This window comes from Morone saxatilis, unplaced genomic scaffold (genome assembly GCF_004916995.1).
Source record: "Morone saxatilis isolate NCDOM2014 unplaced genomic scaffold, NCSU_SB_2.0 Contig1, whole genome shotgun sequence".
NCBI classification, from domain to species: Eukaryota; Metazoa; Chordata; class Actinopteri; family Moronidae; genus Morone; species Morone saxatilis.
Genome location: NW_023339651.1, coordinates 6629175 through 6655168, shown reverse-complemented (window position 1 = coordinate 6655168; position 25994 = coordinate 6629175). Strand labels below are relative to the sequence as shown.

General features: G+C 40.3%; 2 protein-coding genes across 3 annotated transcripts; one reads left to right on the top strand and one right to left on the bottom strand.

The window, feature by feature from the left end:
- The first annotated feature begins 775 nt into the window (after window positions 1-775).
- On the top strand, window positions 776-11192 carry fbxo11b (F-box protein 11b). Of its 2 annotated transcripts, none has more exons than XM_035662310.1 (21): window positions 776-969; window positions 1199-1280; window positions 1509-1650; window positions 1750-1879; window positions 3308-3391; window positions 3570-3702; window positions 3865-3971; window positions 4843-4954; window positions 6444-6550; window positions 6652-6789; window positions 6879-7096; window positions 7312-7492; window positions 7650-7772; window positions 8349-8434; window positions 8545-8621; window positions 8704-8847; window positions 9081-9191; window positions 9288-9395; window positions 9493-9601; window positions 10085-10183; window positions 10373-11192. In XM_035662310.1, exons 1-21 carry the CDS (start codon window positions 838-840, stop codon window positions 10500-10502), a joined length of 2553 nt encoding a protein of 850 aa, XP_035518203.1. In that variant the 5' UTR covers window positions 776-837; the 3' UTR covers window positions 10503-11192. The 2 variants fall into 2 exon arrangements, with proteins under 2 accessions (XP_035518203.1, XP_035518194.1); XM_035662301.1 differs by having other exon boundaries at window positions 1506-1650.
- Window positions 11193-13468: 2276 nt separating this feature from the next.
- Window positions 13469-22801, bottom strand: msh2 (mutS homolog 2 (E. coli)). Its single transcript, XM_035662289.1, has 16 exons — window positions 22552-22801; window positions 22255-22403; window positions 21187-21471; window positions 20689-20835; window positions 20000-20149; window positions 19719-19852; window positions 19086-19285; window positions 18695-18804; window positions 18435-18558; window positions 17448-17598; window positions 17257-17354; window positions 16747-16992; window positions 16023-16227; window positions 15700-15947; window positions 14825-15000; window positions 13469-13756 (listed from the first exon to the last, which is right to left on the bottom strand). The coding sequence occupies exons 1-16, from the start codon at window positions 22757-22759 to the stop codon at window positions 13580-13582; spliced, it is 2808 nt and encodes a 935-aa protein (XP_035518182.1). The 5' UTR covers window positions 22760-22801; the 3' UTR covers window positions 13469-13579.
- Window positions 22802-25994: the final 3193 nt, after the last annotated feature.

Genomic DNA, 25994 nt, shown 5'->3' with positions numbered 1-25994 from the left:
GGGGGGGGGGGGGGGGGCAATGCTAGCTAGCTGCCCCGGCTTCAAGAGGCCACACAGATCAGCTGTGATAAATGATACGGTGTGGTTTTTTTGTTTTTTTGTTGTTGTTGGTTGAATTCGCTGTGTCCATTTTTTTTTTTTCTCCCTACTCTATGGTTTTATGAGCTCACGCAGCTCGCAGATTGAACCCACATCCCTCTTCCTTGTTCGCGGCGCTTGTTAGCCGTAGCTCGATTTGTTTACACCGCGGATTTGCCAGCTACGCAGTTCAGTTTTTAGCCATTAGCCGCACTTCTGATCGACTTCATATGCGGCCTTTTTTTTTTTTTTTTTTGACAGAACCATGAAAGATGAGTCTGATGTAGCTCGTGCAGGACCCAGGCACAAATACACACACAGCCCGATGTCATTTTTGGGAATGACTAGACGTGAACGACTAGTAATGTGGCTGTAGGGGGGGTGCATCTGCCATTATCAATCACTAACCTTTGTCTGCCTTACCAACTATTACCCTGTCTGTTAGCCTGCGCAGTGTGAATACTGCATGTGAGCTGAATGCACATCGTTGTGTCCTTAATGATAAAGAGAGTCAGAGGTTCGCTGCAATAACTGGATTATTTTTTTTTTAGTTGTGCAAATGAACAAAAGAGAGGTGATTGTGCATCTCAGAGAAATGCCCTGTGTTATTTCTATTTCATTTTTTTTTTTATTGTATGGCCTTGCTCTATGCTACAGCTTTGTGCATTGAGCTGCCTGTTTAGAAAATGGTGTGTGTGTAGCTATATATGTTTGCCTGTCTGTCCAGATGAAGAGGCTCCTGCAGCAGCTGCAGCAGAGATGGCTATTGAGGAGTCCGGCCCTGGAGCTCAGAACAGTCCCTACCAGCTTCGCCGCAAGACCCTGCTTCCCAAGAGAACCGCCGCTGCCTCTGCCACCGCCTCTGCCTGCCCCAGCAAGGGCCCAATGGAGGTTAGACAGACACATTGAAGTGCAGTTTTTTTTGTGTGTATTGACTGCAAGCGTGCATGTGTACAGACTTGAGTCAGTGTATGTTTGTGTATGAGAGAGAGAATTGCTGATTGATTGTGTCCTTCTCTGAAGGAGCAGTGATTTTGTGACAGTGCAGTAAATTTCCCAGTGGTTACTTAGTGCTTGAATCTTGGCATGGAGTTGATATCTTATTCCCCCTCTTTTACAGGGAGCTTCCACTTCATCAACAGAGGCCTTTGGCCATCGAGCCAAGCGGGCACGAGTGTCCGGTAAGAGCCACGACCTGCCAGGTGTGTGTTAAATCTCCGCAACTGGGGCAAGGAGAGTGTTAGCTTCTCTCCTTTTATTTATTTATTTCTTTTGAAGCTTTATTGATTTTTCTGTGTGTGCTGGTAAATCTTGTTATTTTGCAATCCATTAAATAGCATGACTCCATAGTTTAATGTGCTCGGAGTGAAAAGATTACAAGCTTACATTGTGTGTGTCTGTGTGTGTCTGTATTTGTGTGTTTTTAGCAGCCCCAGCAGAGCAATATCTGCAGCAGAAGCTTCCAGATGAGGTTGTTTTGAAGATCTTCTCCTACTTACTGGAACAAGACCTCTGTCAGGCAGCTTGTGTCTGCAAGAGATTCAGCCAGCTAGCCAACGACCCCATCCTATGGTCAGTGCTGTTGAAGAAACGGAAACGTATCTGTTCCTGTTTCAAATGGCATTAAAGCAGACAACTGAAATTCGTTTTATGTGCTATGTAATGTTCTAGGAAGCGTCTATACATGGAGGTGTTTGAGTACACGCGTCCCATGATGCACCCTGAGCCAGGCAGGTTCTACCAGGTCAGCCCAGAGGAGCATGAACACCCAAACCCCTGGAAGGAGAGCTTCCAACAGCTGGTGAGTCTGCCCTCCAGGTTTTCTGTGTGTTTTATTGTGAAGAAGTGCTCTCTAAAGTGCTTAAAACTTGGTTAATTTGATTGTCTCCTTACATTTTCTGTCTGTAAATAAAAAAAACATTGTGCAGCTCTGCATAGTCATGTTTGGCCTTGCAATAATATCCATGTCACTTACTAGGGGGTAATAATAATATCACAATATGTACTGGGAGATAGGGAAGCATAGCTATCACCTGACTATATAACACTGACAAGTGCATGGTAAAATGTGCTTGATTAAGTAACAGTAGGCAGTTAAAAGAAAAACAACAGTCAGAGACTTGGAAAGTGCTTTTACTTAAGTGCCGGTTTAATCTCTCGGTTTTAATGCTATTATTTTCTGGACCACCCACAGGCCACTCTATCAGAATTTCTCAAAAGCCGTTCCTTAGCATGTTGTAATGATTGTAATTTTTAGTCAAACTATTATGACCAGTAACTGTGAGAACTATTGTTGTGCTCCTTTTTTTTTATTATTTATTTGTATGGAGTATTTCTCAGAAGTTCAGTCTCACAATAAGTGCTTTCGGAGGTTCATCCATAGACAGCAGCCTAATATGTGTACATGTGATCACAATGTTGTTATTGCTTTGTCAACAATAGTGTGTAAAATTCCTTACCCTGGAATTAATCTAACAATCTCATTATGTCAATCCAGGGCTTTTCTCAGACTAAACATTGTAAGGTCCCCAGGCTATTGGAAGACAAACATGTTTGCTTTATTAATTATAACACAGCAGGAAAAGTTCAAAGTGAAAACAAAATATTGATTGCACTTTGTTTTTTGTAATTATCACCTGACTCCTGAGGTTTTTGCAGGAGTCCTACTTACTGTTAGCAGCTTGTAATTGTGATGTCTACAGATTAAAGTATGCAGTGTTTTGTTGTTGCATCTATTTTTTGTTCCCCCGCTTATGTTGTTCTGTGATGTTTGGTTTGCGGGTTGCATGTATTTATGGATGCCAGGAGTTCCTAACTTGGGGTTCACAAAAGGATTAACAGGACAGGAACCAGAAAAAACCTGTTTCTGCCACACTAAATTAGACTCATTTTTACAGTTTTAAGCCCTCTTTTCCCAGCGACAGTTTTATAGTTTACGTCTTCAATAAGTGTTCACAACCAGTAAACATATGCAATAGGTAATGTAAATATTGCTTTGTTTTAAAGGGTCACAAGAACCACAGATGTGCACTTCTTGTGTAGCACATTCTTTACTCAGTGTTTTCTATTTAAAAACTTTCCTTTATCACCTAAAGGAACGGCCTGTTTAAGACACACATTTTTGCTTTACTGGAAAAGGCTTGTTGGTTGTATTAGGACCATGTTAACATTTGATATTTGATGTGATCATCAGCAATGTATTTTGACCTCAATGTTTTCTGTCTTTCAGTACAAAGGTGCTCATGTAAAACCAGGCTTTGCTGAGCATTTCTACAGTAACCCCGGCAGATACAAAGGCAGAGAGAATATGCTGGTAAGTCAAAACGTTATTGCTAAAGAGAAAGCCTTCAGGATTTATTTCACTGGCCACCGTGCTGACATTTATGCAAAGCACAGCTAATGTAAACATGTGCTTGCTTTCCCCAACTGCCTCCTTATGAATTGTAGATGTGTATATTGTACCTGAAAGTGTTTGTGCCTTTCTCCTGCAGTATTATGACACCATTGAGGATGCGCTGGGTGGAGTACAAGAGGCCCACTTTGACGGTCTAATCTTTGTCCACTCTGGCATCTATACGGACGAGTGGATTTATATAGAGTCCCCCATCACCATGATTGGTGCAGGTAAGCATGTTCCCTTCACTGAAAAGTACTTAAGACATTACCTTGATGCTTGTGCCGCATGCAATCAATATCTCTCTTAAGTTGGAATACGCTCTCAGCGGTGCTCATGTCCATATGTATGAGGGTTTTTAATGAGGTTTTTTTTTTCTGCTTTTCCCCCAGCTCCTGGTAAAGTAGCAGACAAGGTGGTGATAGAGAATACTAGAGATTCAACGTTTGTCTTCATGGAGGGCTCAGAGGATGCCTACGTGGGATACATGACCATCAAGGTAAAACATAGATCTCACCTTTCCCTTGATTTTTTAAAAAAGACAAAAAAAAAAGTGGCTTGTATTAAAATACCCTATTGTTATAGTCCCATCACAGGGCTCCAATGTTAAGCTATGTGGTCTCAATGGAAAAGTCCAGCGTAGTCTAATTTATTATTTATTCATAGGTGAGGATAAAATTATTTCCCAAATGGAGAGTCCTGTGTTTCTGTGTGAACATGCTGTAGGTAAGCAAGAATCACAAATAAGCCAAACAACAAATACGGACCTTGTAATGATGCTCATGGGCTCCTGATAACAAAACATAATTGTGTGGTCGACTAGAAAATTTGTCTCTGCAGTTTTATGGCTGGAAAAGGACACTGTGTCCCACCTATAGGGGATTGCTTTATTGTCAAATGATTGATTGATTGATCATTTGTTCAGCTGATAATTATTTTGAAACTAGAATCGTGGGCCATATTAAAGAGCTCAGGAAGTAAACATGTTGATGTAATCAGAATAATTTATGTAAATTGCCTTTGACTCAATGTCATATGCACATTAAACAGTACACAGAAAGAATTGAGTGTTTGACTGATGTGTTATGAGACAATATTATTCAGAAATATAAATGAAGGTTTCCTGTCTGTTGCAATTTTTAAGTTAATAAAAAAAAAACACACTTCATTTGACACTGTATTGATTGACTTTGTCTCTTGTGTATAATATCACTGATTCCTGATTATATAATGTTATTAGCTGCATGTATTGGTGGCGCAGATGCCTCCAGTAGGGAGAGTCCAGTGTGGATGAGGTGGGTGGAAAGAAGCTTCATGTGCTGCCAGTAAGCGCAGCCATTGTCTGACCTCTGCTCCTCCTCTCTCCTCAGTTTAATCCTGATGATAAGTCAGCGCAGCACCATAACGCCCACCACTGTCTGGAGATCACAGTCAACTGCAGCCCCAACATTGACCACTGCATCATCCGCTCCACATGCACAGGTAACGCACACACTTATTGCTGTACCTGTACAGTCGAAAAACAAAGGGAATGTGCACTTTGTGAACAGATGCAACATGAGCTTCATAAAAGTAGCATTTACTGCAGGGCTCTTTTATTATTTTACATCATATTGTACAGGTGTTTGTGTGCGTGTAGTCCTGTGTAAGCATTTACAGCCATGGCTTTTTTTTTTTTATGCTTTGAGAAGAACACAGAGTCCCTCATTTTGGTTTATCATTAACAGTGTGTTCATTATGTCCCAGAATAAGAGAATAAATTCATTTGTCATTTAGGTCCTGGACTCAAAACCATAAAAACCCTGGAGCCGTTGTTCTTTTGGCAACTACCTTTAGTATGACAGTTTGTTCTCTCTTATGAAAAACTTTCGGGTTGTTGGATTGCCGTGATGGGAAATCTGAAAAAAATAGTTTCAGTATTTCACATTATAATTATAAGATTGATGCTTAGTTTCTATCGGGCTGGGTCATGTGACTTTGTGTCATGAAATGTCACATCACATGAAGCATTAATAAATTGTACCTCTGGATAGTAATATGTAGTATGTGCAAACTACTTCTAACCTGACTGGGCCGGATCAGAACATCTGGAAAGTCGTCATTGGAAACTGTAAGTGGGCAGCTGATTGGATGAAGCATCTCTCTGTCACAGGCGAACTTAAACCAATCAGATCAATGATTCAGATCAGTCTAACTCAAAGAGAATGAAAACATCTTTTCCATTAAGAAAAAGCCTTCAGTGTCGTTGTTTGCTTTTCTTTAAATGAAGAAATACTCTCCAGTCCTGATGTAACGGATGCTAGGAGCATCTACACTAACCTCTACGGGAGCCGCCATTGTAGTTTAACAAACAGGGTCTTCTCGATGAATCACAACTACCTCACAGTGGAGGACGCTGATTGGTCCGATACCACTGTAGTTTGGCCCCAAATGCATAGATTGAAAACTGGCAAGATGGATTCTCGTGTGAGCTCGCAAGTCCAGCTGCCTCACAAGATCTGTCTACTTCTGCCTAGAAAACATCATGACCTTTTGATATTTTGTTTTAATGAGTACTGTGTTGTCAGTACTGACATTCCAGTATTGCTCTTTATGTACGTGTTGCCCGGCAAAGCTAATTTTTTTAACCTGGTAAATGCATGTTATTTTGTTATGTGAATAATGTGCATTTAGCAGTAATTAATCCTGTAGTATCTATGTCATACGTCTGATATAGTGTGTGTGTGTGTGTGTGTGTGCATGCACTAGTTTTATGTTGGCATCCAGAATTAAACATTGTGTCAGTCATCGATTTATGTCTTCATAAAATATTCCAGTTTCTCAAATGTAAGAGTGCCTGCTTTTGTCTATTCATGTCACTGTAGATTTAATGCATTTTTTTGAGGGTTTTTTTTTTTACTGTTGGTCATTTGATAAAGGAAGAGATCATGTCCTACTGTAGTGTGACGCTTCTGTTTTCGTCTGTGTTTAGTTGGTTCAGCTGTGTGTGTGAGTGGCCAGGGAGCGTGTCCAACCATCAAACACTGCAACATCAGCGACTGTGAGAACGTAGGACTGTACATTACAGATCATGCACAGGTAACAATTAATTTCCTCCCCCCAATAGTTTGCCATAAATGCATAAACATGTAGAAAACAAATGTTCACATAGGCTTTTCTTCTCTTGTTGTCCGTTTCAGGGCATTTATGAAGACAATGAAATCAGCAACAACGCGCTAGCAGGAATTTGGGTGAAGAACCACGGAAATCCCATCATTAGACGTAACCACATCCACCATGGACGAGATGTTGGAGTGTTCACCTTTGACCACGGCATGGTAAATACACATCAACTATTTCATGTCATACATTTTTACTTGAAGAAACACCACAGACCCTCTAACACGTCCTCTTCTCTGTTTTGCAGGGTTACTTTGAGAACTGTAACATCCATAGAAACCGTATAGCAGGCTTTGAGGTGAAGGCCTACGCCAACCCCACGGTGGTGCGCTGTGAAATCCATCACGGCCAAACAGGAGGCATCTATGTCCACGAGAAGGGGCGGGGACAGTTTATAGAGAACAAAATCTATGCCAATAACTTTGCTGGCGTGTGGATCACGTCCAACAGTGACCCGACGATACGGTGAGGACACACACTTCACACAAGACCGCTTTTGTATAAAACCTATAGAGGGGTTTGGTTAGTGATTGGGTGCAAAATAAAACATGCAAGGCAAAATATATAAAGGTCGACACGGACCATTGGAAAAAAAAAAAAAAAAACATTGTTATGTCAGAAAATTCACTGTTAGCATCTTAGGCATTTATTCCAAAACTGTTCTTTTCCTTCATATCCAGGGGAAACGCTATATTCAACGGTAACCAAGGTGGGGTGTACATATTTGGAGATGGACGGGGTTTGATAGAGAGTAACGACATCTATGGTAACGCCTTGGCGGGAATCCAGATCCGAACCAACAGCTGCCCCATTGTACGGCACAACAAGATCCACGACGGACAGCATGGGGGCATCTATGTGGTAAATAAATTCTTCAGTTTACCAGGAAATATGACTTATTTGTATCGCATTTGGTTCAAATATAACCCTCTTCCAGCAAGTACAGATAATCGTTCAGATTTTAATAAAAGCTTAAACTATTGGAAGTGTTTGAAGCTGATCCGGCTTTGTGTTTCAGCATGAGAAAGGCCAGGGGGTGATTGAGGAGAATGAGGTTTACAGCAACACACTGGCTGGAGTCTGGGTGACCACAGGCAGCACTCCAGTCCTCCGCAAGAACCGCATCCACAGTGGCAAACAGGTAACATGGTTAAACATTGTAAACGCTGTCTAACACCTATATAAAGACTTGTATCATGCTTGTATCAGAGGCAGGACTGTATGAGCTGCGATAACATTTACTTTTTTGTTAAGATGCCTGATATACTTGCATGTACGTGCACTTTTACTGTGTGAACAGGAATATTCTGTTTTTATAACTGGCAGCTTTATTCTTGGTAACAGGGAGACTAGATAGCAGGTTGTCAAAGGTTAATATATACACCCTCAGTGAGCTTACTAGCACCTGAGCTACTCCGTTTTATGTAAATGTAAGATAAGACAAGCTTTTATTGGTTCCCAGAGGGGAAATTCAGGTTTATGTAAACATTGTCACACATTTTCCCAAAATCTTGTTCCTGAGTTACCTCAGTAATGTAACATTTACATCCTCAGATAATCTGAAATTGAACTAATTGAGGCCTCCAGCTGTCTTTAGTTTGCTCAGCCTTCCCACAGAACATTTACTTCCACTACTGTCTGCTTCCCTGTTGTGGGAAAAAAAACTTGTTTGTTGAATTTACATCATGGTCATCTGTTCCCTTATTTTTTTTCATAGGTTGGCGTGTATTTCTATGACAACGGACACGGTGTGTTGGAAGACAATGACATCTACAATCACATGTACTCTGGTGTACAAATAAGGTAACGATCACCCCCTTCTAGCAGCTTAATCTCTGAACATACAAAATATATTTTATATTTAACTGAAGCATGTTTTCTTTTGACTCAAATAATTGTTGAATCTTTGACAGGACGGGGAGCAACCCAAAGATCCGGCGCAACAAGATATGGGGAGGCCAGAATGGAGGGATTTTAGTCTACAACTCAGGTCTGTGTGCGTCCCTCTGGCACTCTTTTGTCTCATATATGTATGGTATGTGTGCGTCTAATCCTGCTGTTTCATATAACAGGTCTGGGCTTCATCGAGGACAATGAGATCTTTGACAACGCGATGGCCGGGGTGTGGATCAAGACGGACAGCAACCCCACACTGAGACGAAATAAGATTCATGACGGCAGAGACGGTGGCATCTGCATCTTCAATGGAGGCAGAGGTATTTAAATAGCCAGATAATCTAGAAAATGTCACATAGAATCTGAAATTGTCTTCCTTTTTGTTGGATATATGTCTGAAGTTAAATAGAAGGTTGATTGTACCATTAAATGTTTCAGTGTTTTGACTTGCATACCAAAATTAGGGCATGTTTTTACCTGTTACCTTGGTCTTAGTTCTTGTCAGTTTACTGCTGTATATCTTCCATCTGAAGTATGAAATCTTTCTCTGCAGGTTTGCTGGAAGAGAACGACATCTTCAGGAACGCTCAGGCCGGTGTGCTCATCAGCACCAACAGTCATCCAATACTGCGCAAGAACCGCATTTTTGATGGCTTTGCTGCAGGTTAGCTGTTTTTTTATTTTTTAAATAAACTCCATATGAGCACACATGCCATCTCAGTTTATATCTCCTTGTGCTGATTTTCTTTTTCTTCTCCAGGTATTGAAATCACTAACCACGCCACAGCCACGCTGGAGGGCAACCAGATCTTCAACAACCGCTTTGGAGGCCTGTTTCTGGCCTCTGGAGTCAACGTCACCATGAAAGGTAACTAACTGCTTTGTGGACAGTAAAACTTTACCTGATGTTTGTATCTGCCCTCTAATCACTCTCCCCTGTTCACTTTGTGTCCCTCCTCTGTTAGATAATAAGATTTTGAATAACCAGGATGCCATTGAGAAGGCAGTGAGCAGAGGGCAGTGTCTCTACAAGATCTCCAGTTACACCAGTTACCCAATGCACGACTTCTACAGGTAAAACTGCGTCAGATAAAAACGTTCAGAGCAATGTTGGCACCTTTTAAGTAGAGCTGAAATGACACAAAATGTATCTGCAACTATTTATAGTCAGTTTAACTGTCGTACAGGTATTTATAATGCAAAAATGTCACACATTGCCTAGTTTCAGCATTCAGTTTTGAGGATTTGTTCCTTTTTTTTGTCTTTTGTTAAAGGTCTTTTCTTTGGGTTTTGAACAGTTGGTTAGAATAAACGTGAAGATGTGACCTTGAGCTTTGGGAAATCGTGATAGGCATTTTTCTGACCAAGCAATTAATCGATGAAGAAAATAAGCTGCAGATTAATCAATAAAGAAAATAATTGTCCCTACATTTAAGAAACTGTTAACTTAAGAGGTGGTTAAAGGCCTGTTAGATGAGTAATTGTCTCCCATTTGTCTGTTTTTATTTTATCCTCATTGTGTTATGTAAATGAATCTGTTTTGTCTCGTTTCTCCAGATGTCACACCTGTAATACAACAGATAGGAACGCCATCTGCGTAAACTGCATCAAAAAATGCCACCAAGGGCATGATGTAGAGTTTATACGGCACGATCGGTAAGACACTTCTGGTTCCTTCCAGCCTTTTTTTTCTCTTGATTTTTAATATAATATATATTTAATCTTAAACTGCAACCGCTTTGTAGTTCAACAGTTTTATATACTTAAAGGGTAGTTTAACATTTTCTTTCACTTATTTGCACTTATTTACTGTGGCTCATAATCCCTGGTATCTGCTCCTTCCAGGTTTTTCTGTGACTGCGGAGCGGGAACATTGTCCAACCCGTGCACACTGGCCGGGGAGCCCACACACGACACAGACACTCTGTATGACTCAGCGCCGCCCATCGAGTCCAACACGCTGCAACATAACTGAAGGCATCCGGTCTAGTTACACTCTCACATAAGCATACAAACACATTACATTGCACACAGACATACGCACACACGCACACATGCGCAGTTACATACACACATCCACTTGCAGCCATAAGGACCCAGAGAGACTCTGTGAAATGCGGCGCTCTCGGACGGGATCACGGTGAAAGAGGCTGCAGAGGAAGCAGCTTCCTGCCCGCTGCAGTGGAGGCAGACTCCACTAGAGAGAGCAGTGGAGCTGAGGGTAGACTGACAGAACGGCCACAAGAGATTCCTCACTCGAGTATTTCTTATTGCAGTCTGTAGACAAAGAAGATGGGAAGAGAAGGGCTCTACAGAGGAGCTGTCGATGATCCCACACACCCCCCTCACCCCTCCCGGCGTTAATCCTCGGCTCCTGGCCCACTTCTTCTTCTTCTTCACAAGAACTGCTGTCAAAGAGACTTCCTGCTTCCTCGCAGCTGCCATCCCCATTGGCTGCCCAGGCAGTTGTAACTAGGCAACGGATGGGCGGATGTTGCTCTGTTGTGTGTGGATAAAGAGCAAGATTGTGTGTGTGATGGAGCACTTGGGCTTTTTTTAAAATATGTTCTGATCAATGGATTTTATTTCAATGCTTTCTCATGTAGTTTTGTATTTTCAAGCAAAAAGCTGACTGTATTTGAATGTCTTTTATTTTATTATATATTATTATTTCTTTGGTTAGCCGTCACCCGCCCCTCCCAACCCCGACACCCGTGCAACTGGCAGAAAACTCCAAACTCGCCAGTGGTTGAGTTCTTTCTGTGAAGAGAATCTCCGTTTAAACACCTAAAAAAACCCTCTCGCAGTATATTAGCTTAAATGGCAGGGTGGGGCTCGCACAAATTGTATAAAGGTGTGTATGTGAGTGTTGTTAAATGTGTTTGGTGTACAGTGAAAGTTGTGTGTGTGCGCGCGCGTGCGTGTGTTGTATATGTTTATAAGTTGATGCAGGTCAGGTTTTGTGGAGAGGGTTTCATAGGAGGCTCCACGAGCTCGCTTTGAAAATGGAACTGAATGAGTCGATCTGCAGTCCCACCCGTCTCCCCCCCCTCCCTTCTCTCCCCCCGGTGTATCGTGGTGACTGCTGGCTGCCCTCATGCAGCCTGAATCGTATGCTAGTACCATAACATCTAGACTTAATATATTGTGAAGTATTCAATAACCATTATGTAGATGCTAGTTGGAATTCAAAAAGGGGTATACTTTCTTAGAAAGACAAAAAAGAAAACAGGAAACTGGCCATTTCTAAGAAAATAAAACTTTATTAGATCAGAGGTGTCTGTCTTTAAATTCACTGGCTGTTATGAAATTCACACCTTGCAGAATTATTAATTATTAATGTCTGGTTTTATAAAACTGCTTCTGAAGAACGCGGGGATGAACAACACTTTTTACTTGACTGCTTTCAGCTGATTAGATTTTCTGTCAGTACAGTCCTGCAAATTAAAATGTACACATGCATTAGCAAGAGCAATATAATTCACAGAGAAACTGTTACTCAAACAAAACAGACCTTTGTAACAGCTGATGATCTTTTGGGATTGTGGTGATATCTGGGTTTTACACCATTCATATTTATGTAAGTGTGATTTTTCAAACTAAGGAGATTGTTTTTAGTGGTCACACATTGGTGAACCTATTGGTCCTGACTTGTTTTAAAACTGACATTCCCAGTAGCTTTTTAGCCACAAATTAGAGAGGAAATGTATTGGTGGTCTTAACATGAAACAGGTCTTGAGTGTTTAAAAACTGCTTAAGGATTAACAAATGTATCCGATAACTCCTAATTAATAGTTTATGGTTGCATTCCACCAAGTCTGACACATTCAGAATATTACTATTGAGTAAGATTGCAACTAATATTTCTTTATCGATGGATAAGACGATTAGAAAACATCCATGTTAGAAGCTTTTTGCTTACAAAAACAAGCGGTCGAACATAAAGAGGGTTAATTTTTTTTTTTTTCAAATATTGACTAATTGTTGTTCAGTAAGCTGTATCATATGAAAGTTACCTCTGACAAATATTAGTTTAAAACTTCACTGTGCTATATTTATTGAAGTGTTTTTGTGCTGTAACATACAGTGCAATGATATATTCACCTGCTATGGATGTAGCTGAAGTGTATATTTAGTAACATGCTGTACACAAGGACTATTTTTAAGTTCTGGTTCGCAGTGAGAAGAGGGACATTTTTGTATTCCAATGTATCTACAACATCTGGTGTGTGTGTGTGTGTAGAAACAAGTAACGTTACAGAATGCAAGTTTATCGATGTTGTCACAAACCTCCAAAACATGTCTGAATCTTTGGAAAATGTGCATTAAATGATGCATGTGACCCCCACAATAGGTGCACATTAGACCCCCAAATCTGAGAGGATTTTCTCCTAACAAGTCCTAAAGTAAAGTAAAGTAACTAAACATGTTTAGGTTTGAAGATAATTAAGTCTTCATAATCAATGACTAAATTAGGAAAGAATCAATTAAAACCACCAACTTTGGTCTTCCAACTGATGAAAAATGTGATAAAAGGGGACCCTCTACAATTCACTCAAGGACCCCTGTTGGTCCCCAGACCCCAATTTTAAAACCAATTATCTAGAATATCTGCATTTGAAGTTATGGTGCACACTTAAAAAGAAAAGAAAAGAACAACCTTAGATTTGAATACCTCACTGTAGGTACCAGAAGGACAAAGACAATTTGGAACAAGCGAGTGAAATTTGATTATAGTCATGAATACTTACAGTATTTGTTTACAGGGAACACAATAACATGTTGGCCTGACCACATTTAAAGGGGAACAAGTTATTTACATGCTGCATTATGTTTTAATGTATTCGTTACACACTAAGAAATCTCTCGACATTCTTGAAAAACAGCCATGACAGCTCATGACGCACACTAAAAACGTATGTAACACAAACTCACAGCACATCCAGAAATTATTCTTTATTGAAAAACTATACATTATAAGAGCTTTAGTGTGGTTGCCTACAGTATATGAACTTTGTTGGTCATGATGAACACATGAAGTCTAAAAAGAAATCAAGCTGTTTTTGCAGGAACACAGCGTGCCAGGATCTCTGTGATGTACGTGTTATTTTTGGCCACGAGCTCCTGCTTCATTCTCCTGAGCTCCTTCTTCACCTCTTCCTCACTCATGGTGTCGACAGACAGCGACTTGGCCTTCTCCAGAAAGTCCTGGATCAGGTTTTCCCCCACCTGAAAGACAGCCAGTACATCAGTTTGACAACAAGCTCAAAAACTACTGCATTTTCTGGGTAAATATTGTATCTCTAAAAAGCTTTTTCTGCCTCCAGACGAAGTGCATTTACATACTTTGTCATTCTAAAAAAGGTAATTGGAGAACTGTGGAATCCTTCAACTGAAGTTTGGGTCAGTTGTATCTCATTATGTCAACTTTTAGGTTTCTACTTACTGATGCACAAACATGCACAATACCATGTAATTTTAACACTGACAGGATCAAATCTTAACAATGGCTTTGTTTTATTAGTTGTTCCACGTGTCCTTATTGACTTTCCCAGAGAGCGAGCGCAGAGGCGAATTCCCGCCATGTCTGAAAAACGTATAATACCAAGAGCTTAAGGGAACTAATGATCACAACCAATGAGTACTTTAGATATTTGACTTTACATTTACATAAACCTACTACAAGGGGTTTTAACTGGTTATGAATTTCATACTAATGCCTCTATATAACCTACATAAACCAATAAGACCTTCAGCTAGAAAACTATTTCTTTCTAGTTATTCTTAATGTCTTTTCAGTCAGATTCCCCTTAAAATCAATGAAATGCTTTTGTCTGCAGGGGACGCCAGAATCATGTTCCTTGTAGCTGCGTTAAAGCAGCATTAATTGCTTTTTCTGGTCACTTCTGAACAGCAGACAAGCTGTAAACACACCAGACATTATCAAGTTCTGGTTGCTTACAAAGAATACAGAGAAACATTTTCATTCATTTGGAGTCTCTGGCAACCTGACTAATTTCTTCAAGTCAATTTTTAAGTCTTTAGGTAAGAATTGAAGTCTACTGTTGGATGCTGAGCACTGTACTACAGTGGGTTATTTGAAATGAGGCTGGACTGAAACAATGAGATGAAAGACAATAAAACCCTCTGTAGAGCCGATGGGAACTACAGAGTCAGGTGATTACGCTTGTTGGGTTCTTACGTTTCTTGAATGACCCGTCAGCTACACAGACAGCACGAGGTTAGTGTGTGTGTGACCATGTATGTGCAGCAGGACACTTGGAAACTGAGCCCTACTTGTTTCTCCGTCCGTCGTCTCTTGGCCTCGGGCTCTTCCTCCCGCTCTGACTTCTCTCCCGCAGGTTCCTGGAACTCCTCAAGCTCCTCCGCTTTCTCCTTCGCCATGGCAACCACAGCTGGCGGGAAGCAAGCCAGCTCGGCAACGTGGATCCCAAAACTCTGGTCGCACACACCTGAACACACAGTCGGATGGCTCGCTCAGTCTGGAGACTTCATGGCACCGACGTATTTACAGTTTTAAGCATTTCAAACGCCACATGATGTGGAGATACTGGACAAAATAATCTCAACTCAAGGTTCTCTTACTAGCTTTTTTTGCTTAGTTGCTGAAACAATCAGTCAATTAACTGACTATCAAAACATAATACATCATTTTAATGATAAATTAATTGGCTAAAGAAGTTAAAATAGTAGAGTAAAATGTATAGTACTCTTTCCAACCCTTGTCATTTGTCTGAACACACAAAAACCTACATCTTAACACAATCTGTGTTTCCCAAAACGTCAAACAATAAATAAATCTCAACAATGAACTGATTAGAAAGGAGGATTTGCTTCCTGTCTCTCTTCAATCTTGCTAAACCTAGATTTGGGTTTGTGTTCTACAGGTCAGACAATAGATTTTTTTGACTTTGCCAAACTAAATAATTAAGTAATTAACAAATCCTCAGTTAAGAAACAGCTGTATTTACTGTAGCAGAACCTCAAACCCGGCACAACTCACTGTCTCACATTTCTAGAGTTCAGAGTGCAAACTAAATCAATCAATCTGAGTGTATTTCTTCCTTTATATCAGTTTACATCCATATTAGGGGCTAGGAAATGCATTAAGGTAATGCAAAACCACATGTGCGTGAGTGTTGTGTGCTGACCTGGTTTGACTCTGTACAGCATGGTGAGTGTGTTGTGGGAGGTCAGCGCTGTGACGTGCAGGTTGTGGACGGTGGCCTGCTGCGCCGCCAGCGCCGTCAGCTCATGAAAGTGAGTGGCAAACAGACAGAAAGAGCCGATTTTGGAGGCGATGTGTTCGCTGATGGCCCAGGCGAGTCCGAAGCCATCGTATGTCGACGTGCCTCTGCCGAGCTCGTCGATTATGATGAGCGAGTTCTCCGTGGCTGAGCTGGAGGGGAGAAACAGATGATGAGGAAAGCCTCCTCCTTGTTTAGTGTGAATGCACTTGTGTGTCTGTTCTTACCGCAGAATGGCAGCTGTCTCCAACATCTCCGACATAAAGGTGGACACTCCTTTCACCTGGCTGTCTCCCGCTCCCACCCTGGCCAGGACGCTGTCAATCACGCTAAGCTCCGCCTTCTCGCATGGCACAAAGCAGCCGATCTGAGCCATCAGAGCGATCACACCCACCTGTCGGATAAACGTTGACTTGCCACCCATATTTGGTCCTGCAGACAAGAGAGAGAGAATGTGTCATGTAATATATATGGACCTAGAGATACCCAGATGCACTGTAAATGCTTAAAGCTGCATTTTACTTTCAATTTACCTGTTAAAAGATAATCTGTTTAACTTGGGTCATATTCTTATAGTTTTTATGTCATTATTTAATCTTCTCATTCACAGATTACGAATTATTCTTGTACACATTACAGATTGTGTTCCTACCTAATCTGAAGAACTGTTAAAATCAGGTAAATTACAACTTTGACAAACTAAAAACCCAATTTTCACACAGGAAAACAATGTTTTTGGCACTTGCTGTCCCCCTGAGGTGGAAACGCCTTATTGGTGAGCCTTATAATGTTATAATTACAAACAGAAATAATTGCCAAAACTACAAAAATAAAAACCAAGTAATTCCAAAACTGGAATTATTCTTTAAGTTCACACGTTCACGCTCTTGTTAGCTTTGATATTTTTATCATAATAATTGCAATGATAAGTGTTCTGGCATCGCTTCACACCTGTGATAATATAGAAGCTCTTCTCTCCCTGGACGAAGGCGATATCGTTGGGTATGAAGGCGGTGTCTGCGTCTGTCTCCATACAGGGATGTCTGGCCTGCTGCAGCTCCATACGCCTGCAGCCGTCTGCCAAAAGGCGGGGCCGGACGAACGGCACAGGAGCAGAGACTGACGCCACGGCAAAGCTGGCTACTGCGTCCAGCTGCGCGATCACGTCGCTCAGCGTCTGGAGGGGATCCACGTAACCTGGTGGTTCAAAGGGTTCAACACATGTTCAACTGCAGCATTTGCAGGCACCAAAACGATTGATATGCGATTAAAGAATGCCATCTGACAAGTTCAAAGGGCTGTACAGTTAACTGGCTTTTGTTGAAAATGTGAATGAAATCAATTACTTAAAGGTCACGTAGGACAAATTCCGTGTTACTAAGAGATTATCATTTTACTTTACTGTCTAATCAATGCCATGCTGAGGGGATACAGTGAGCAGCATGTGATGGGATTCCTCACCTGAGGCGATGTTGATGATCTCTTTGACGATGGCGTTCTGGGCCTCCTCATACTCCTCCCTGTTCTTGGTGTACTCCTCATTCAGGGAGCTCAGCTTACTGCAGACATGTGAAAGAGAACAGACCATCAGCTGACAGGAAGCGCTGGGGGTCACCTGAGGCTGACAGTGGGCGTGTAACAGCGTGACGGACCTGTTTGTGAAGCGCACTCCGTTCTTCTGGACATCCAGCGTGGTGAATTTCTTGTTGTTCCTCAGAGTCTTCTCCTCCTTGCAGGTGACTCTCAGGTAAAATCCCAGCATAGCATTTGACTCCAGCTTCACTGTTTTACCAGGATCCAGACCTGAAACATAACCTTACTATGATGAGCTCAAATGGAAACTCAAACAACATTTAAGTATTAAAAAATGAAACATCTGTCGACTCCATCCGTCCGTACGTTTTCTGCCATTTATCCGGGTCCAGGTCAATGTAGCAGGAAGCTACATCCCAAGCTACTGAAAAACAGTAATTAATTACATCTCTCCAAAGTAAGTGAACTGCATATAAAAGTAATGAGTTAAGTTTAACTGCTTGTGTTTTCTCCGATGCCAGGAGAATGCTTCCAATGCACGGAGAACATGTAGCGAAGCCAGTTTACACAACAAACCTGTTCCTTGTCACGACCACTGCTCTCCATCACAAACACGATTACTTCAGATATTAATAATTGAAAGCATCATTAGTCTTCAATTTAGAAAAGGCAAATGTTTTCATTGTTGCTCTATATCAGAGGTGAATGAAAGAATGTAAACAGTGTAGTTTGAGGAATATAATTAACAGCACAATAAGATAATACCCGACACATCTGTGTAGTATAACGACAATGTGATTTCAGTTGGACGAGTAAAATGCATTATTATTCTGGACAATTTTTCACACAAGGCTTGGCAATCACCCAATGTTTTACTTTTTTTGTTAAAAGGCTTTTTTAACAAGTTAGTTTTGTGTTTAAAGTCTAAAAGAGTTTACCACAAAATTGTAATAATAATTGTTTGTATAGCACATGATGGCTTGCTTGGTGTAAGCCATTTTTATCACATCCTTAAAAAACAAAACAGTATATACGCGTATATACGCGTGTGTGTGTGTGTGTCGGTGGTGTGTGTTTGAGAGACGAGAGAGAGAGAGAGAGATCACCTAGTTCTCTGGCTGCACTGTTCAGCACAGCCTGCATGCTCTTTTCCAGCACATCCATCTTTTCTCTCAGCTCACTCAGCGCTGGATCAAACGACGCCTTCACCAAGAACTCGTGGTGGTCAACCTACACGTAACACATAACATGAAAACACAATGATAATACAATATGCAATACTGCTTTGGCCTTGATTATATAGACTATATAAATATATAAAATACTCTTACATAGTACATGTGTACAACAATACTAAAGAACAGACCTGGTTCATGTCCAGAGTGGTTTCAATCATCTCCTGGTACTTAACAAAGTCACTCTGCAGGTCTCTGAAAGCAGAGAGGAACACCGCCTCCAACAGAACCTGGTAGCTTCCTACAACACGTAAGAAATCAAAACAGGTTGCATGAGCGAAGACCAAACAGTAAATCGATTCATCTAGAAAATAATAATAATAAGCTCTACTGAACAACATGCATCTATGTGTTGTCATCCCTTCGTGCACAATCACAAGAATCTCAAGTATCTTTGGGCTCAGGTGCAAAGAAGGAGCAACAACCCCGACTAGGCGTACCTAATAAACTGGTACCTCAGTGTACAGCGCATATACACACACACACACACACACACTGTATCAAAGGCAGCTTTGTGTGTACCTGAGTATCTCTCCAGGGCTAGGATGAGGGCAGGGATGTGGTTCACAGCCTGGTAGACGCGGTAGCAGTCCTGCAGTGTGGCACTGTGACGGTGGAACTTCTTGGCCAGGCGGTGGAGGTCGGGAAACCGCCGCAGCAGATCCTCATGACAGGTCTGCCTGAGCTCAGAGTCGCACACGAAGCTCTCCACCAGGTCCAGCCTGTGAGTCAAGCAAAACACACAGGGTGGATCACAGAACACACTATTATTTCAAATAACAATGTAGAAATTAGGGACATCCTGATATCGATCTGAGACCTTTAGTGTTTGGTACATTTTATTTACCTAAATTTTGATACATTTGACACACTGAAATAAGAGCTGTAGCTAGGAATTTAAAGATATATCTGTGAAGTCGCGATACAATTCAAACCGATCAGGTGAATCGTGATGCTCTTTTTAAACAGCAGAGGCCGCTATATACTTTTGACTTTGGTTCTTCGACACTAAAATAGAGATAGTAAAATAGAGAAGTCGAAGTCAAAGTATATATAATTTTCTCTTGTATATGCAGTGAAAGGATGCAGTGGAGAGCCCGGCTGACATTAACAAAAGCAGTGACACATCTCAGATCACTCCCATCGTTTTATTACCTCTCCTCTATTTTGGTTTTGTCCATAAGTGGTTGTTTGATCCACTGGTTGACCAGCCGCTGACCCTGCGGTGTGCGGCACTTGTTCAGCAGACCGGCCAACGAATGAGCTCCGGTCGTGTCGTCAGGTGATCCCTGGAAGATTCAATTCGAATAGCGTGTTTCAAACCCCTTAGCATGTTATGATGAATATCTCTCTTTTTTTTATCATTCATAATTAGCAAGCAACATTTACTGCAATGTTTCTATTGTGGTCTGTGTGACCTGGTCCCCGTCACTGACCTGGAAGAGGTTAAGAGCCCTCACGGCAGCGTTGTCCAGCCTCATGTACTGACCCAGGTCCAGCGTGGTCAGACTGAACGAGTTGAAGTTGGACTCGTCTGAGAGCAGCTCAAGGAAACGAACCACTGCAGCCAAGCACGACATAGCCACCTGTGAAGGAAAAAAAGATTGAACTTCTCTACTATATATATATATTTTTTTTTTAAGTATATTTTTGGGGCAGAGAGAGGGGGAGGACACGCAGCAAAGGGGATGTTTTGACTTTATATTCTGATAATATAATACGTTAATATATATATATATATAGTAAGATTTAGTTAACAATACACATTATTTGGACCATTTCATCACATATTTTGTTTACTATATAACAAGGAATCCAACAGGATACCAAGCTGCTTTTTATAGAGACATAAAAATAATGGGAAAAAATGTACAAATGTTTCATGTTCCACAGACTTTTATAATATGTAAGTAATGCAAATATGAGGAATCAGGTGTAAAAGAGGTTTCTAACCTTTTGAAAAAGAAATGAAATGTTATTTTCTAAGATTACATTCCCTCCTTTGACAATAGCTCAATACTATCATTGCGTTGTCCTTGCTTGTATCTTGTGTGGCAGATTTTCTGGTGATTTAAGTGGAGCTTTTGGGTTTCATACATCATTTTAAACTCTTTGTTTTGTTCACCTGTTTGTCCAGCTCAGGCAGGGTGTTGCTCGCCACAGTCTCTCCTCTCTTGGCCCTCAGCAGCCTGTTGAGATCCTGGACCATGTCCTTGCTACTAAACTCTGCTCTCTTCCTGTCAGAGACCAGTATGCCGCCACGCTGCACCACCTACACAAAGACATAATAATAACAACAGTTAACACCATACCTCAGTCTGTGCTGTAAGTGGGCGTTCAGCCCTGCGTTAGAAAATGCAAGAGTACTGTAATGGTGGTGGGGCGTGTTGTTTCAGGTACCAGTGAGACATGAAATAATAATTAGTTGTAGCTAATGTTTAGCTGTTTTTAAGACCAGTTGATGTCTTAAATTTATATAACACAAATTCAGAATTGAAAGAATAACAGACAATATATACAAAACACAAGCACAGAGGGATTCAGTGCTTGTTTGTGTTGATGGGGATTTATTGAACATATAGTGGCACACAGATTGTTTGCTGTAACCCTGCCCACGACATACCTCCCGTAGTTTGTTGCCCTCAGTGTTGCCTTCGCCCTGGGCTAAGAGACACTCTTTGGGGCTGATTTGAACAAGCAGGGACTCCAGGTTGGAGAAGATCTCGTTGTCTGGGAACTCACACACTCCCATCGTCCTCTGAGCTGCGTCCACATAGCCGACGCCGACCACGCGCTGTCCGTCGGCTCCCGTGGCGAAGCGCACGGCTACGACTCCCGCACATCCCTCGGCTCCGGTTCCACCACCAAACAGAATCTCCTCAAACTGAGTCAAGTTTCCTGGAGAGGCCTGAGAGTGGAGGAAAAAGAGAGATTATAACAACTGGTTTATTTAAAACTGCAATAACTGATTTTTTGTTTTGCTTACTTAAATGCAGCGGAAACAAGTAATGAACACAATGTTGACACTTTTTTGTTGATGTCGTATTGGTTTAACAGAGTTTCTGGATGGTTCACCCAGCAGCATATATTAAAAATAATGTCTAATTATATAATTAATGGACCTGGACACAAACGAGCAACACAGAATTGATAGATGAATTAACCAATTAAAAATGTTCCTTTAAGTCTTTGATAAAAATTGACACTGGCACATAATGAGATGATGTGCTTCCCAGATACACTAACTAGCAGTAGCAACAGTGTTTGCTAATGGTACTAACTGACAACAATCCCACTATTGATTTATAAGTGTGTAACATCTCCCCACAGCCCACAAACGGTGGCAGGAAAACCTTTTTTTTTTTTTTTACTTTTCAAGAAATGCAGACAGATTTGTAAGAATCTACAGTTAATATGCTGTTAATCAATCCTTGTTACACATTTTTAACATCCTGGGACCATGTTGGACTTTCAACATGCATCGTGCATCCCTTGGATTTGTGTGTTTATGTACATAAATCTAATCATTCTGCATTACATATGCCAACCATATCACACAGCCCACAATATCTGCATAGACAGTATGGACTACAGAGACATAAAGCTTATGATTTGAACAATGACATCAACATCAAAGCAGCAACAGATCTCCCCTTCATTTAAAAAGACAACACAACAATAAACACAACACCTTGTACTCGACCCTCCAGTCGTGCTCCTTGCTGCTCTTGCTGTGGTTCTTGTACACTTCCACTCTGTACTGCCTCACCAGCAGCAAGTCTTTCGCGAAGGCCTCAAAGTTCATCTTGCTCAGGACCACACTCTCCAGCCTGCGGCTCCCTGCACACCAACAACAAACAACAACAACAATAACAAAAACTCATTTTAAAGCAGCACACAGCAGCTAGCAGGGCTGCAGCTTAAACTCCACTCAATGCATCAACAACACGCAGCTGAATTAGCTTGCTAGACAGCCTATAGAGATTACCTGAGCCCAAATATTTGATGACGCCATTCGTCTTGAAAACCTCCTTTGCCGCGAATATGGCGTCTTTTCCGTGAACGGTGTAGTAGTCGTTACGGTCGAATATCCTGAAAGTGGTGTCCGGTTTCTCCGGCATGGAGAAAATGAAGTGTAGGAAGCCATGCTCGGCGGCACTGTCCATGGACAGGTTGTGTTTCGGCTGCACCGCCATGCTGGAATCTCCCGCCACCACTGGGGCCAAACAGGAAACGACGTTCTTCTTCTTTGAGTTTATTAGCGGGTCGTAAAACGGACCTGAAAGGTGCTACAGCGCCACCTGCTGTATGGGAGTGTGTGTAGGTTGGTTGTAATGTAATAAAGGAATTAAAAAACAACAATTTGTTATTTTAAAATGCACAGAAAGGAAAGGGTTAGGTAAGTATTGAAGTAAATATGTTTGAATAAAACCAGTTTTTAGAAGATTTTCATATCCAGTGACACTATAAAACATGTAGCCTGGAGTGGCTAACATCATAAATATTCACTCAACAATATAAAAATGATAACATTAAATAATTATGGCGACAACAGACACATTACTGCTGCTTGGATTGAAAGGATGTAAATATACTTAATAAACAACAGCGAGAAAATAAACATGTATAACTGTGTAGAAGAAGAAGATTCATACATTATTTATCTCATTATTTCTCGAGATAATGAGATCGTGAAAGTGTTTTACGTATGCTGCCATGGCACTTGTGATTACTGATCAACATTATAAGCAAAAGAGGAAGCAAACTTTTATTTTCAAAACTAATTTTCATTTACTTGTGATCTTAAGATAACAAAATAAATTAAATGAACGAAATGCATTAAAAATTGGATGTTTGAGTTAAAGTTTTTACAATTTGTTCTAAGTATACATGTTTTTTTTTCAGTATGATCACTTTATAAAGTGAGATGTGTATATTGTTTACTCTAAATAAACCTGTGTTGTTGATGTTTATTTGTTTTAGAGGTGTCACACAGTCAGGTCCAAAAAAGAGAAAAGTTATAGCTTATAAGATATACTCACAATGGGAACCATAACTATTCTGTAAGAAAGTCCTAATAGACACAAAAGCATGAATTGTTTTGTTTTATTGACTGAAGGGTAAAAAGGTAATTTACAGGCCTGCATGTGAGAATATGTAACATATCTGCTTTATTTTTTCAGGAACACATGCAGCCATTACAAGGAACTGTATGACTAATGTCATATCCACAGCCCATTAAGGTAAAGTCCTGTGTTTCCAGTACAAGAGATCACACTTTCTTGTCCCATTGTCAAATAACATAATGTATGTGTGCATGTAGGTTTGTTTTATCTCAGTCAGGATGGTATGACTGCACCGTGATTTCAAAGGATGTGTTGTTCTTACTAAAAATGACTGTGTATCACATTATTCCACCAGTATCTTGGCTAATTAAATAATGGATGTCCTTTCAAAGCCATCTGATCTCAAGAAAGAAATAGTTTGATTTCAGGTCAACACTACTGGCTGTACTTCCCAGTGTGAGATCCTAATTTAACAGTATTCTGGCAGCACTCACATCTAGCAGGAATTGTATAATTCATAAGATGTAAAAATGATAAAAGAAACTTAACTGACTAAAGCAAACGTTCTGTGTTACAGTGGCCTTCAAGGGTTTCCCAAATGGGACTGGAGCGTGATTGATCACAAAAAAAACCATATTTTTCTCTGAATGCCCACTCTGAAAACTGGTATAGGCTGATGACATTGAGTACTGTGAAGTTACAGTATAATCAAGATAACTATCAATTAGAATAAATGCATTAACCTATTGAAATGTTCCTTTTATCTTCTCAATTTTCAGAGTGGGTATATGTACAAAGTACAAATCAAAACTGTTGACAGAGAGGTTTGTGTAACATTTAGATTAACCAGGACATCCTTCTTTTACTGATTCTTTAATGCTGTGAGCACCATAAATTCATTTCAGAGGTGGATATCTCCAAACGTGGCAGCCTAAAAGTGCCTCCTGGTATTTGCTAATTAGCACTAGTCACAAAGAACAGCTGAGACTGATGGGATTGTCATTAGGTTTGCAGGTACTTAGTCATAAACCACCAAGTTTTTGCTGATGGCACTTGATGAAAAGTGAAGGGAATCAACCAAAGTTATTGCAGTTCATCCTGAGGAGGACAAGAATCAAACCACCTCAAGATAGCGCTACAGAAAGAGTATTGCCAAAGTCATGAGTCTACATCATCATCTGGGTACAATGAGTGAATCAAATTATGTGCAGTAGATGTAGAGGAATTGCTCTGGATAACTGAAGACTTTAACCTTCTTGTGGCGCTAAAGGAGAAGTCAGGAAATCATTACAGTCAGTAAGCTTTATCCTCTGAGGACCATTAATGTCTGTGCAAGATTTCATGGCAATCCATTCAATGGTTGTTGAGATATTTCAGTCTAGACCCAAAGTTGCCACGTTGCCCATACATTTTTCAGTAGTGGAAAAAGTATTCAATCATTTCCTGAAAGTACTAAAACCACAGTATGAAAATATTCTAAATGGTATCAAATATGTAATTATCAGCAAAATATACTTGAAGTATCAAAAAAGTAAAAGTACTCCTATGATGCAGTGAAATGGCTTCTGTCAGAGTTTTAATAAGATGATGTTCTGCTGCATTAATGTGTATGTTGCATTTTACTACTTTATATACTGCTAGGTAGTTTAATCTACAACAATGTCTCATATTCTATCACATATCTCTAAAAAGTCAGTTTTCAGCTTTGTGACAATGTATTTTCCAGCTAATCAAAGACAGTTTTATTTTATAAATATTAAAAATAAGAAGTAATGACCCATAAAGTAACACTTTATCCTTCAATTTATAAGACAATTTTTTGAGGATACGTGGTTTTCACTGGACAGGAAGGGTTTAAAAAATGTAAATCTGAAAAGTAACTAAAGCTGTCAGATACACTGTTAACAGTAAACATGTTAAATCACAAGTAATTATTGTGATTAGGTTACAGCATCATTCTGTAATTAATCAATAAAATAGTGTATTTGAATTACTGTGTACTAGTGTATTACTGTATTACTATAAATGATTGTGAATTTGCAATAACTACAATGATTATTAGAATAACATATTGTAATTTCATGTTAAATTACTTTGTTTTTACAGTAATATTGTGACCGATTACTGTAGAAACACAATACCCTACATGTTTATTACTGTAAAATAATTTTACAGTGCAGTACAAAGTTTTCCTCTCAAATGTATCTATAGTAAAAGTGAAGTAAAGTACCTACTTCAGATTTGTACTTGAGTAAATGTAGGCATCCTCCACCACAGGACATTTGTTTTGTTTGTCTAACAATACAATTAATCCCATATTAAATACATAAATAAATATATAAACAGCTTAATTGATACTGAAAAT

What these genes read in the sequence shown, in the direction of transcription:
- msh2 (XM_035662289.1), bottom strand. Translation starts at nt 22,759, where the DNA reads ATGGCGGTGCAGCCGAAACACAACCTGTCCATGGACAGTGCCGCCGAG. An exon ending in AGCCCTGGAGAGATACTCAG is followed by an intron (nt 18,805 to 19,085) that starts GTACACACAAAG and finishes TACGTGTTGTAG; the next exon opens with GAAGCTACCAGGTTCTGTTG. An exon ending in CAGTGCAGCCAGAGAACTAG is followed by an intron (nt 17,599 to 18,434) that starts GTGATCTCTCTC and finishes GTTATGTTTCAG; the next exon opens with GTCTGGATCCTGGTAAAACA.
- fbxo11b (XM_035662301.1), top strand. Translation starts at nt 838, where the DNA reads ATGGCTATTGAGGAGTCCGGCCCTGGAGCTCAGAACAGTCCCTACCAG. An exon ending in CCAATGCACGACTTCTACAG is followed by an intron (nt 9,602 to 10,084) that starts GTAAAACTGCGT and finishes TCGTTTCTCCAG; the next exon opens with ATGTCACACCTGTAATACAA. An exon ending in GAGTTTATACGGCACGATCG is followed by an intron (nt 10,184 to 10,372) that starts GTAAGACACTTC and finishes TGCTCCTTCCAG; the next exon opens with GTTTTTCTGTGACTGCGGAG.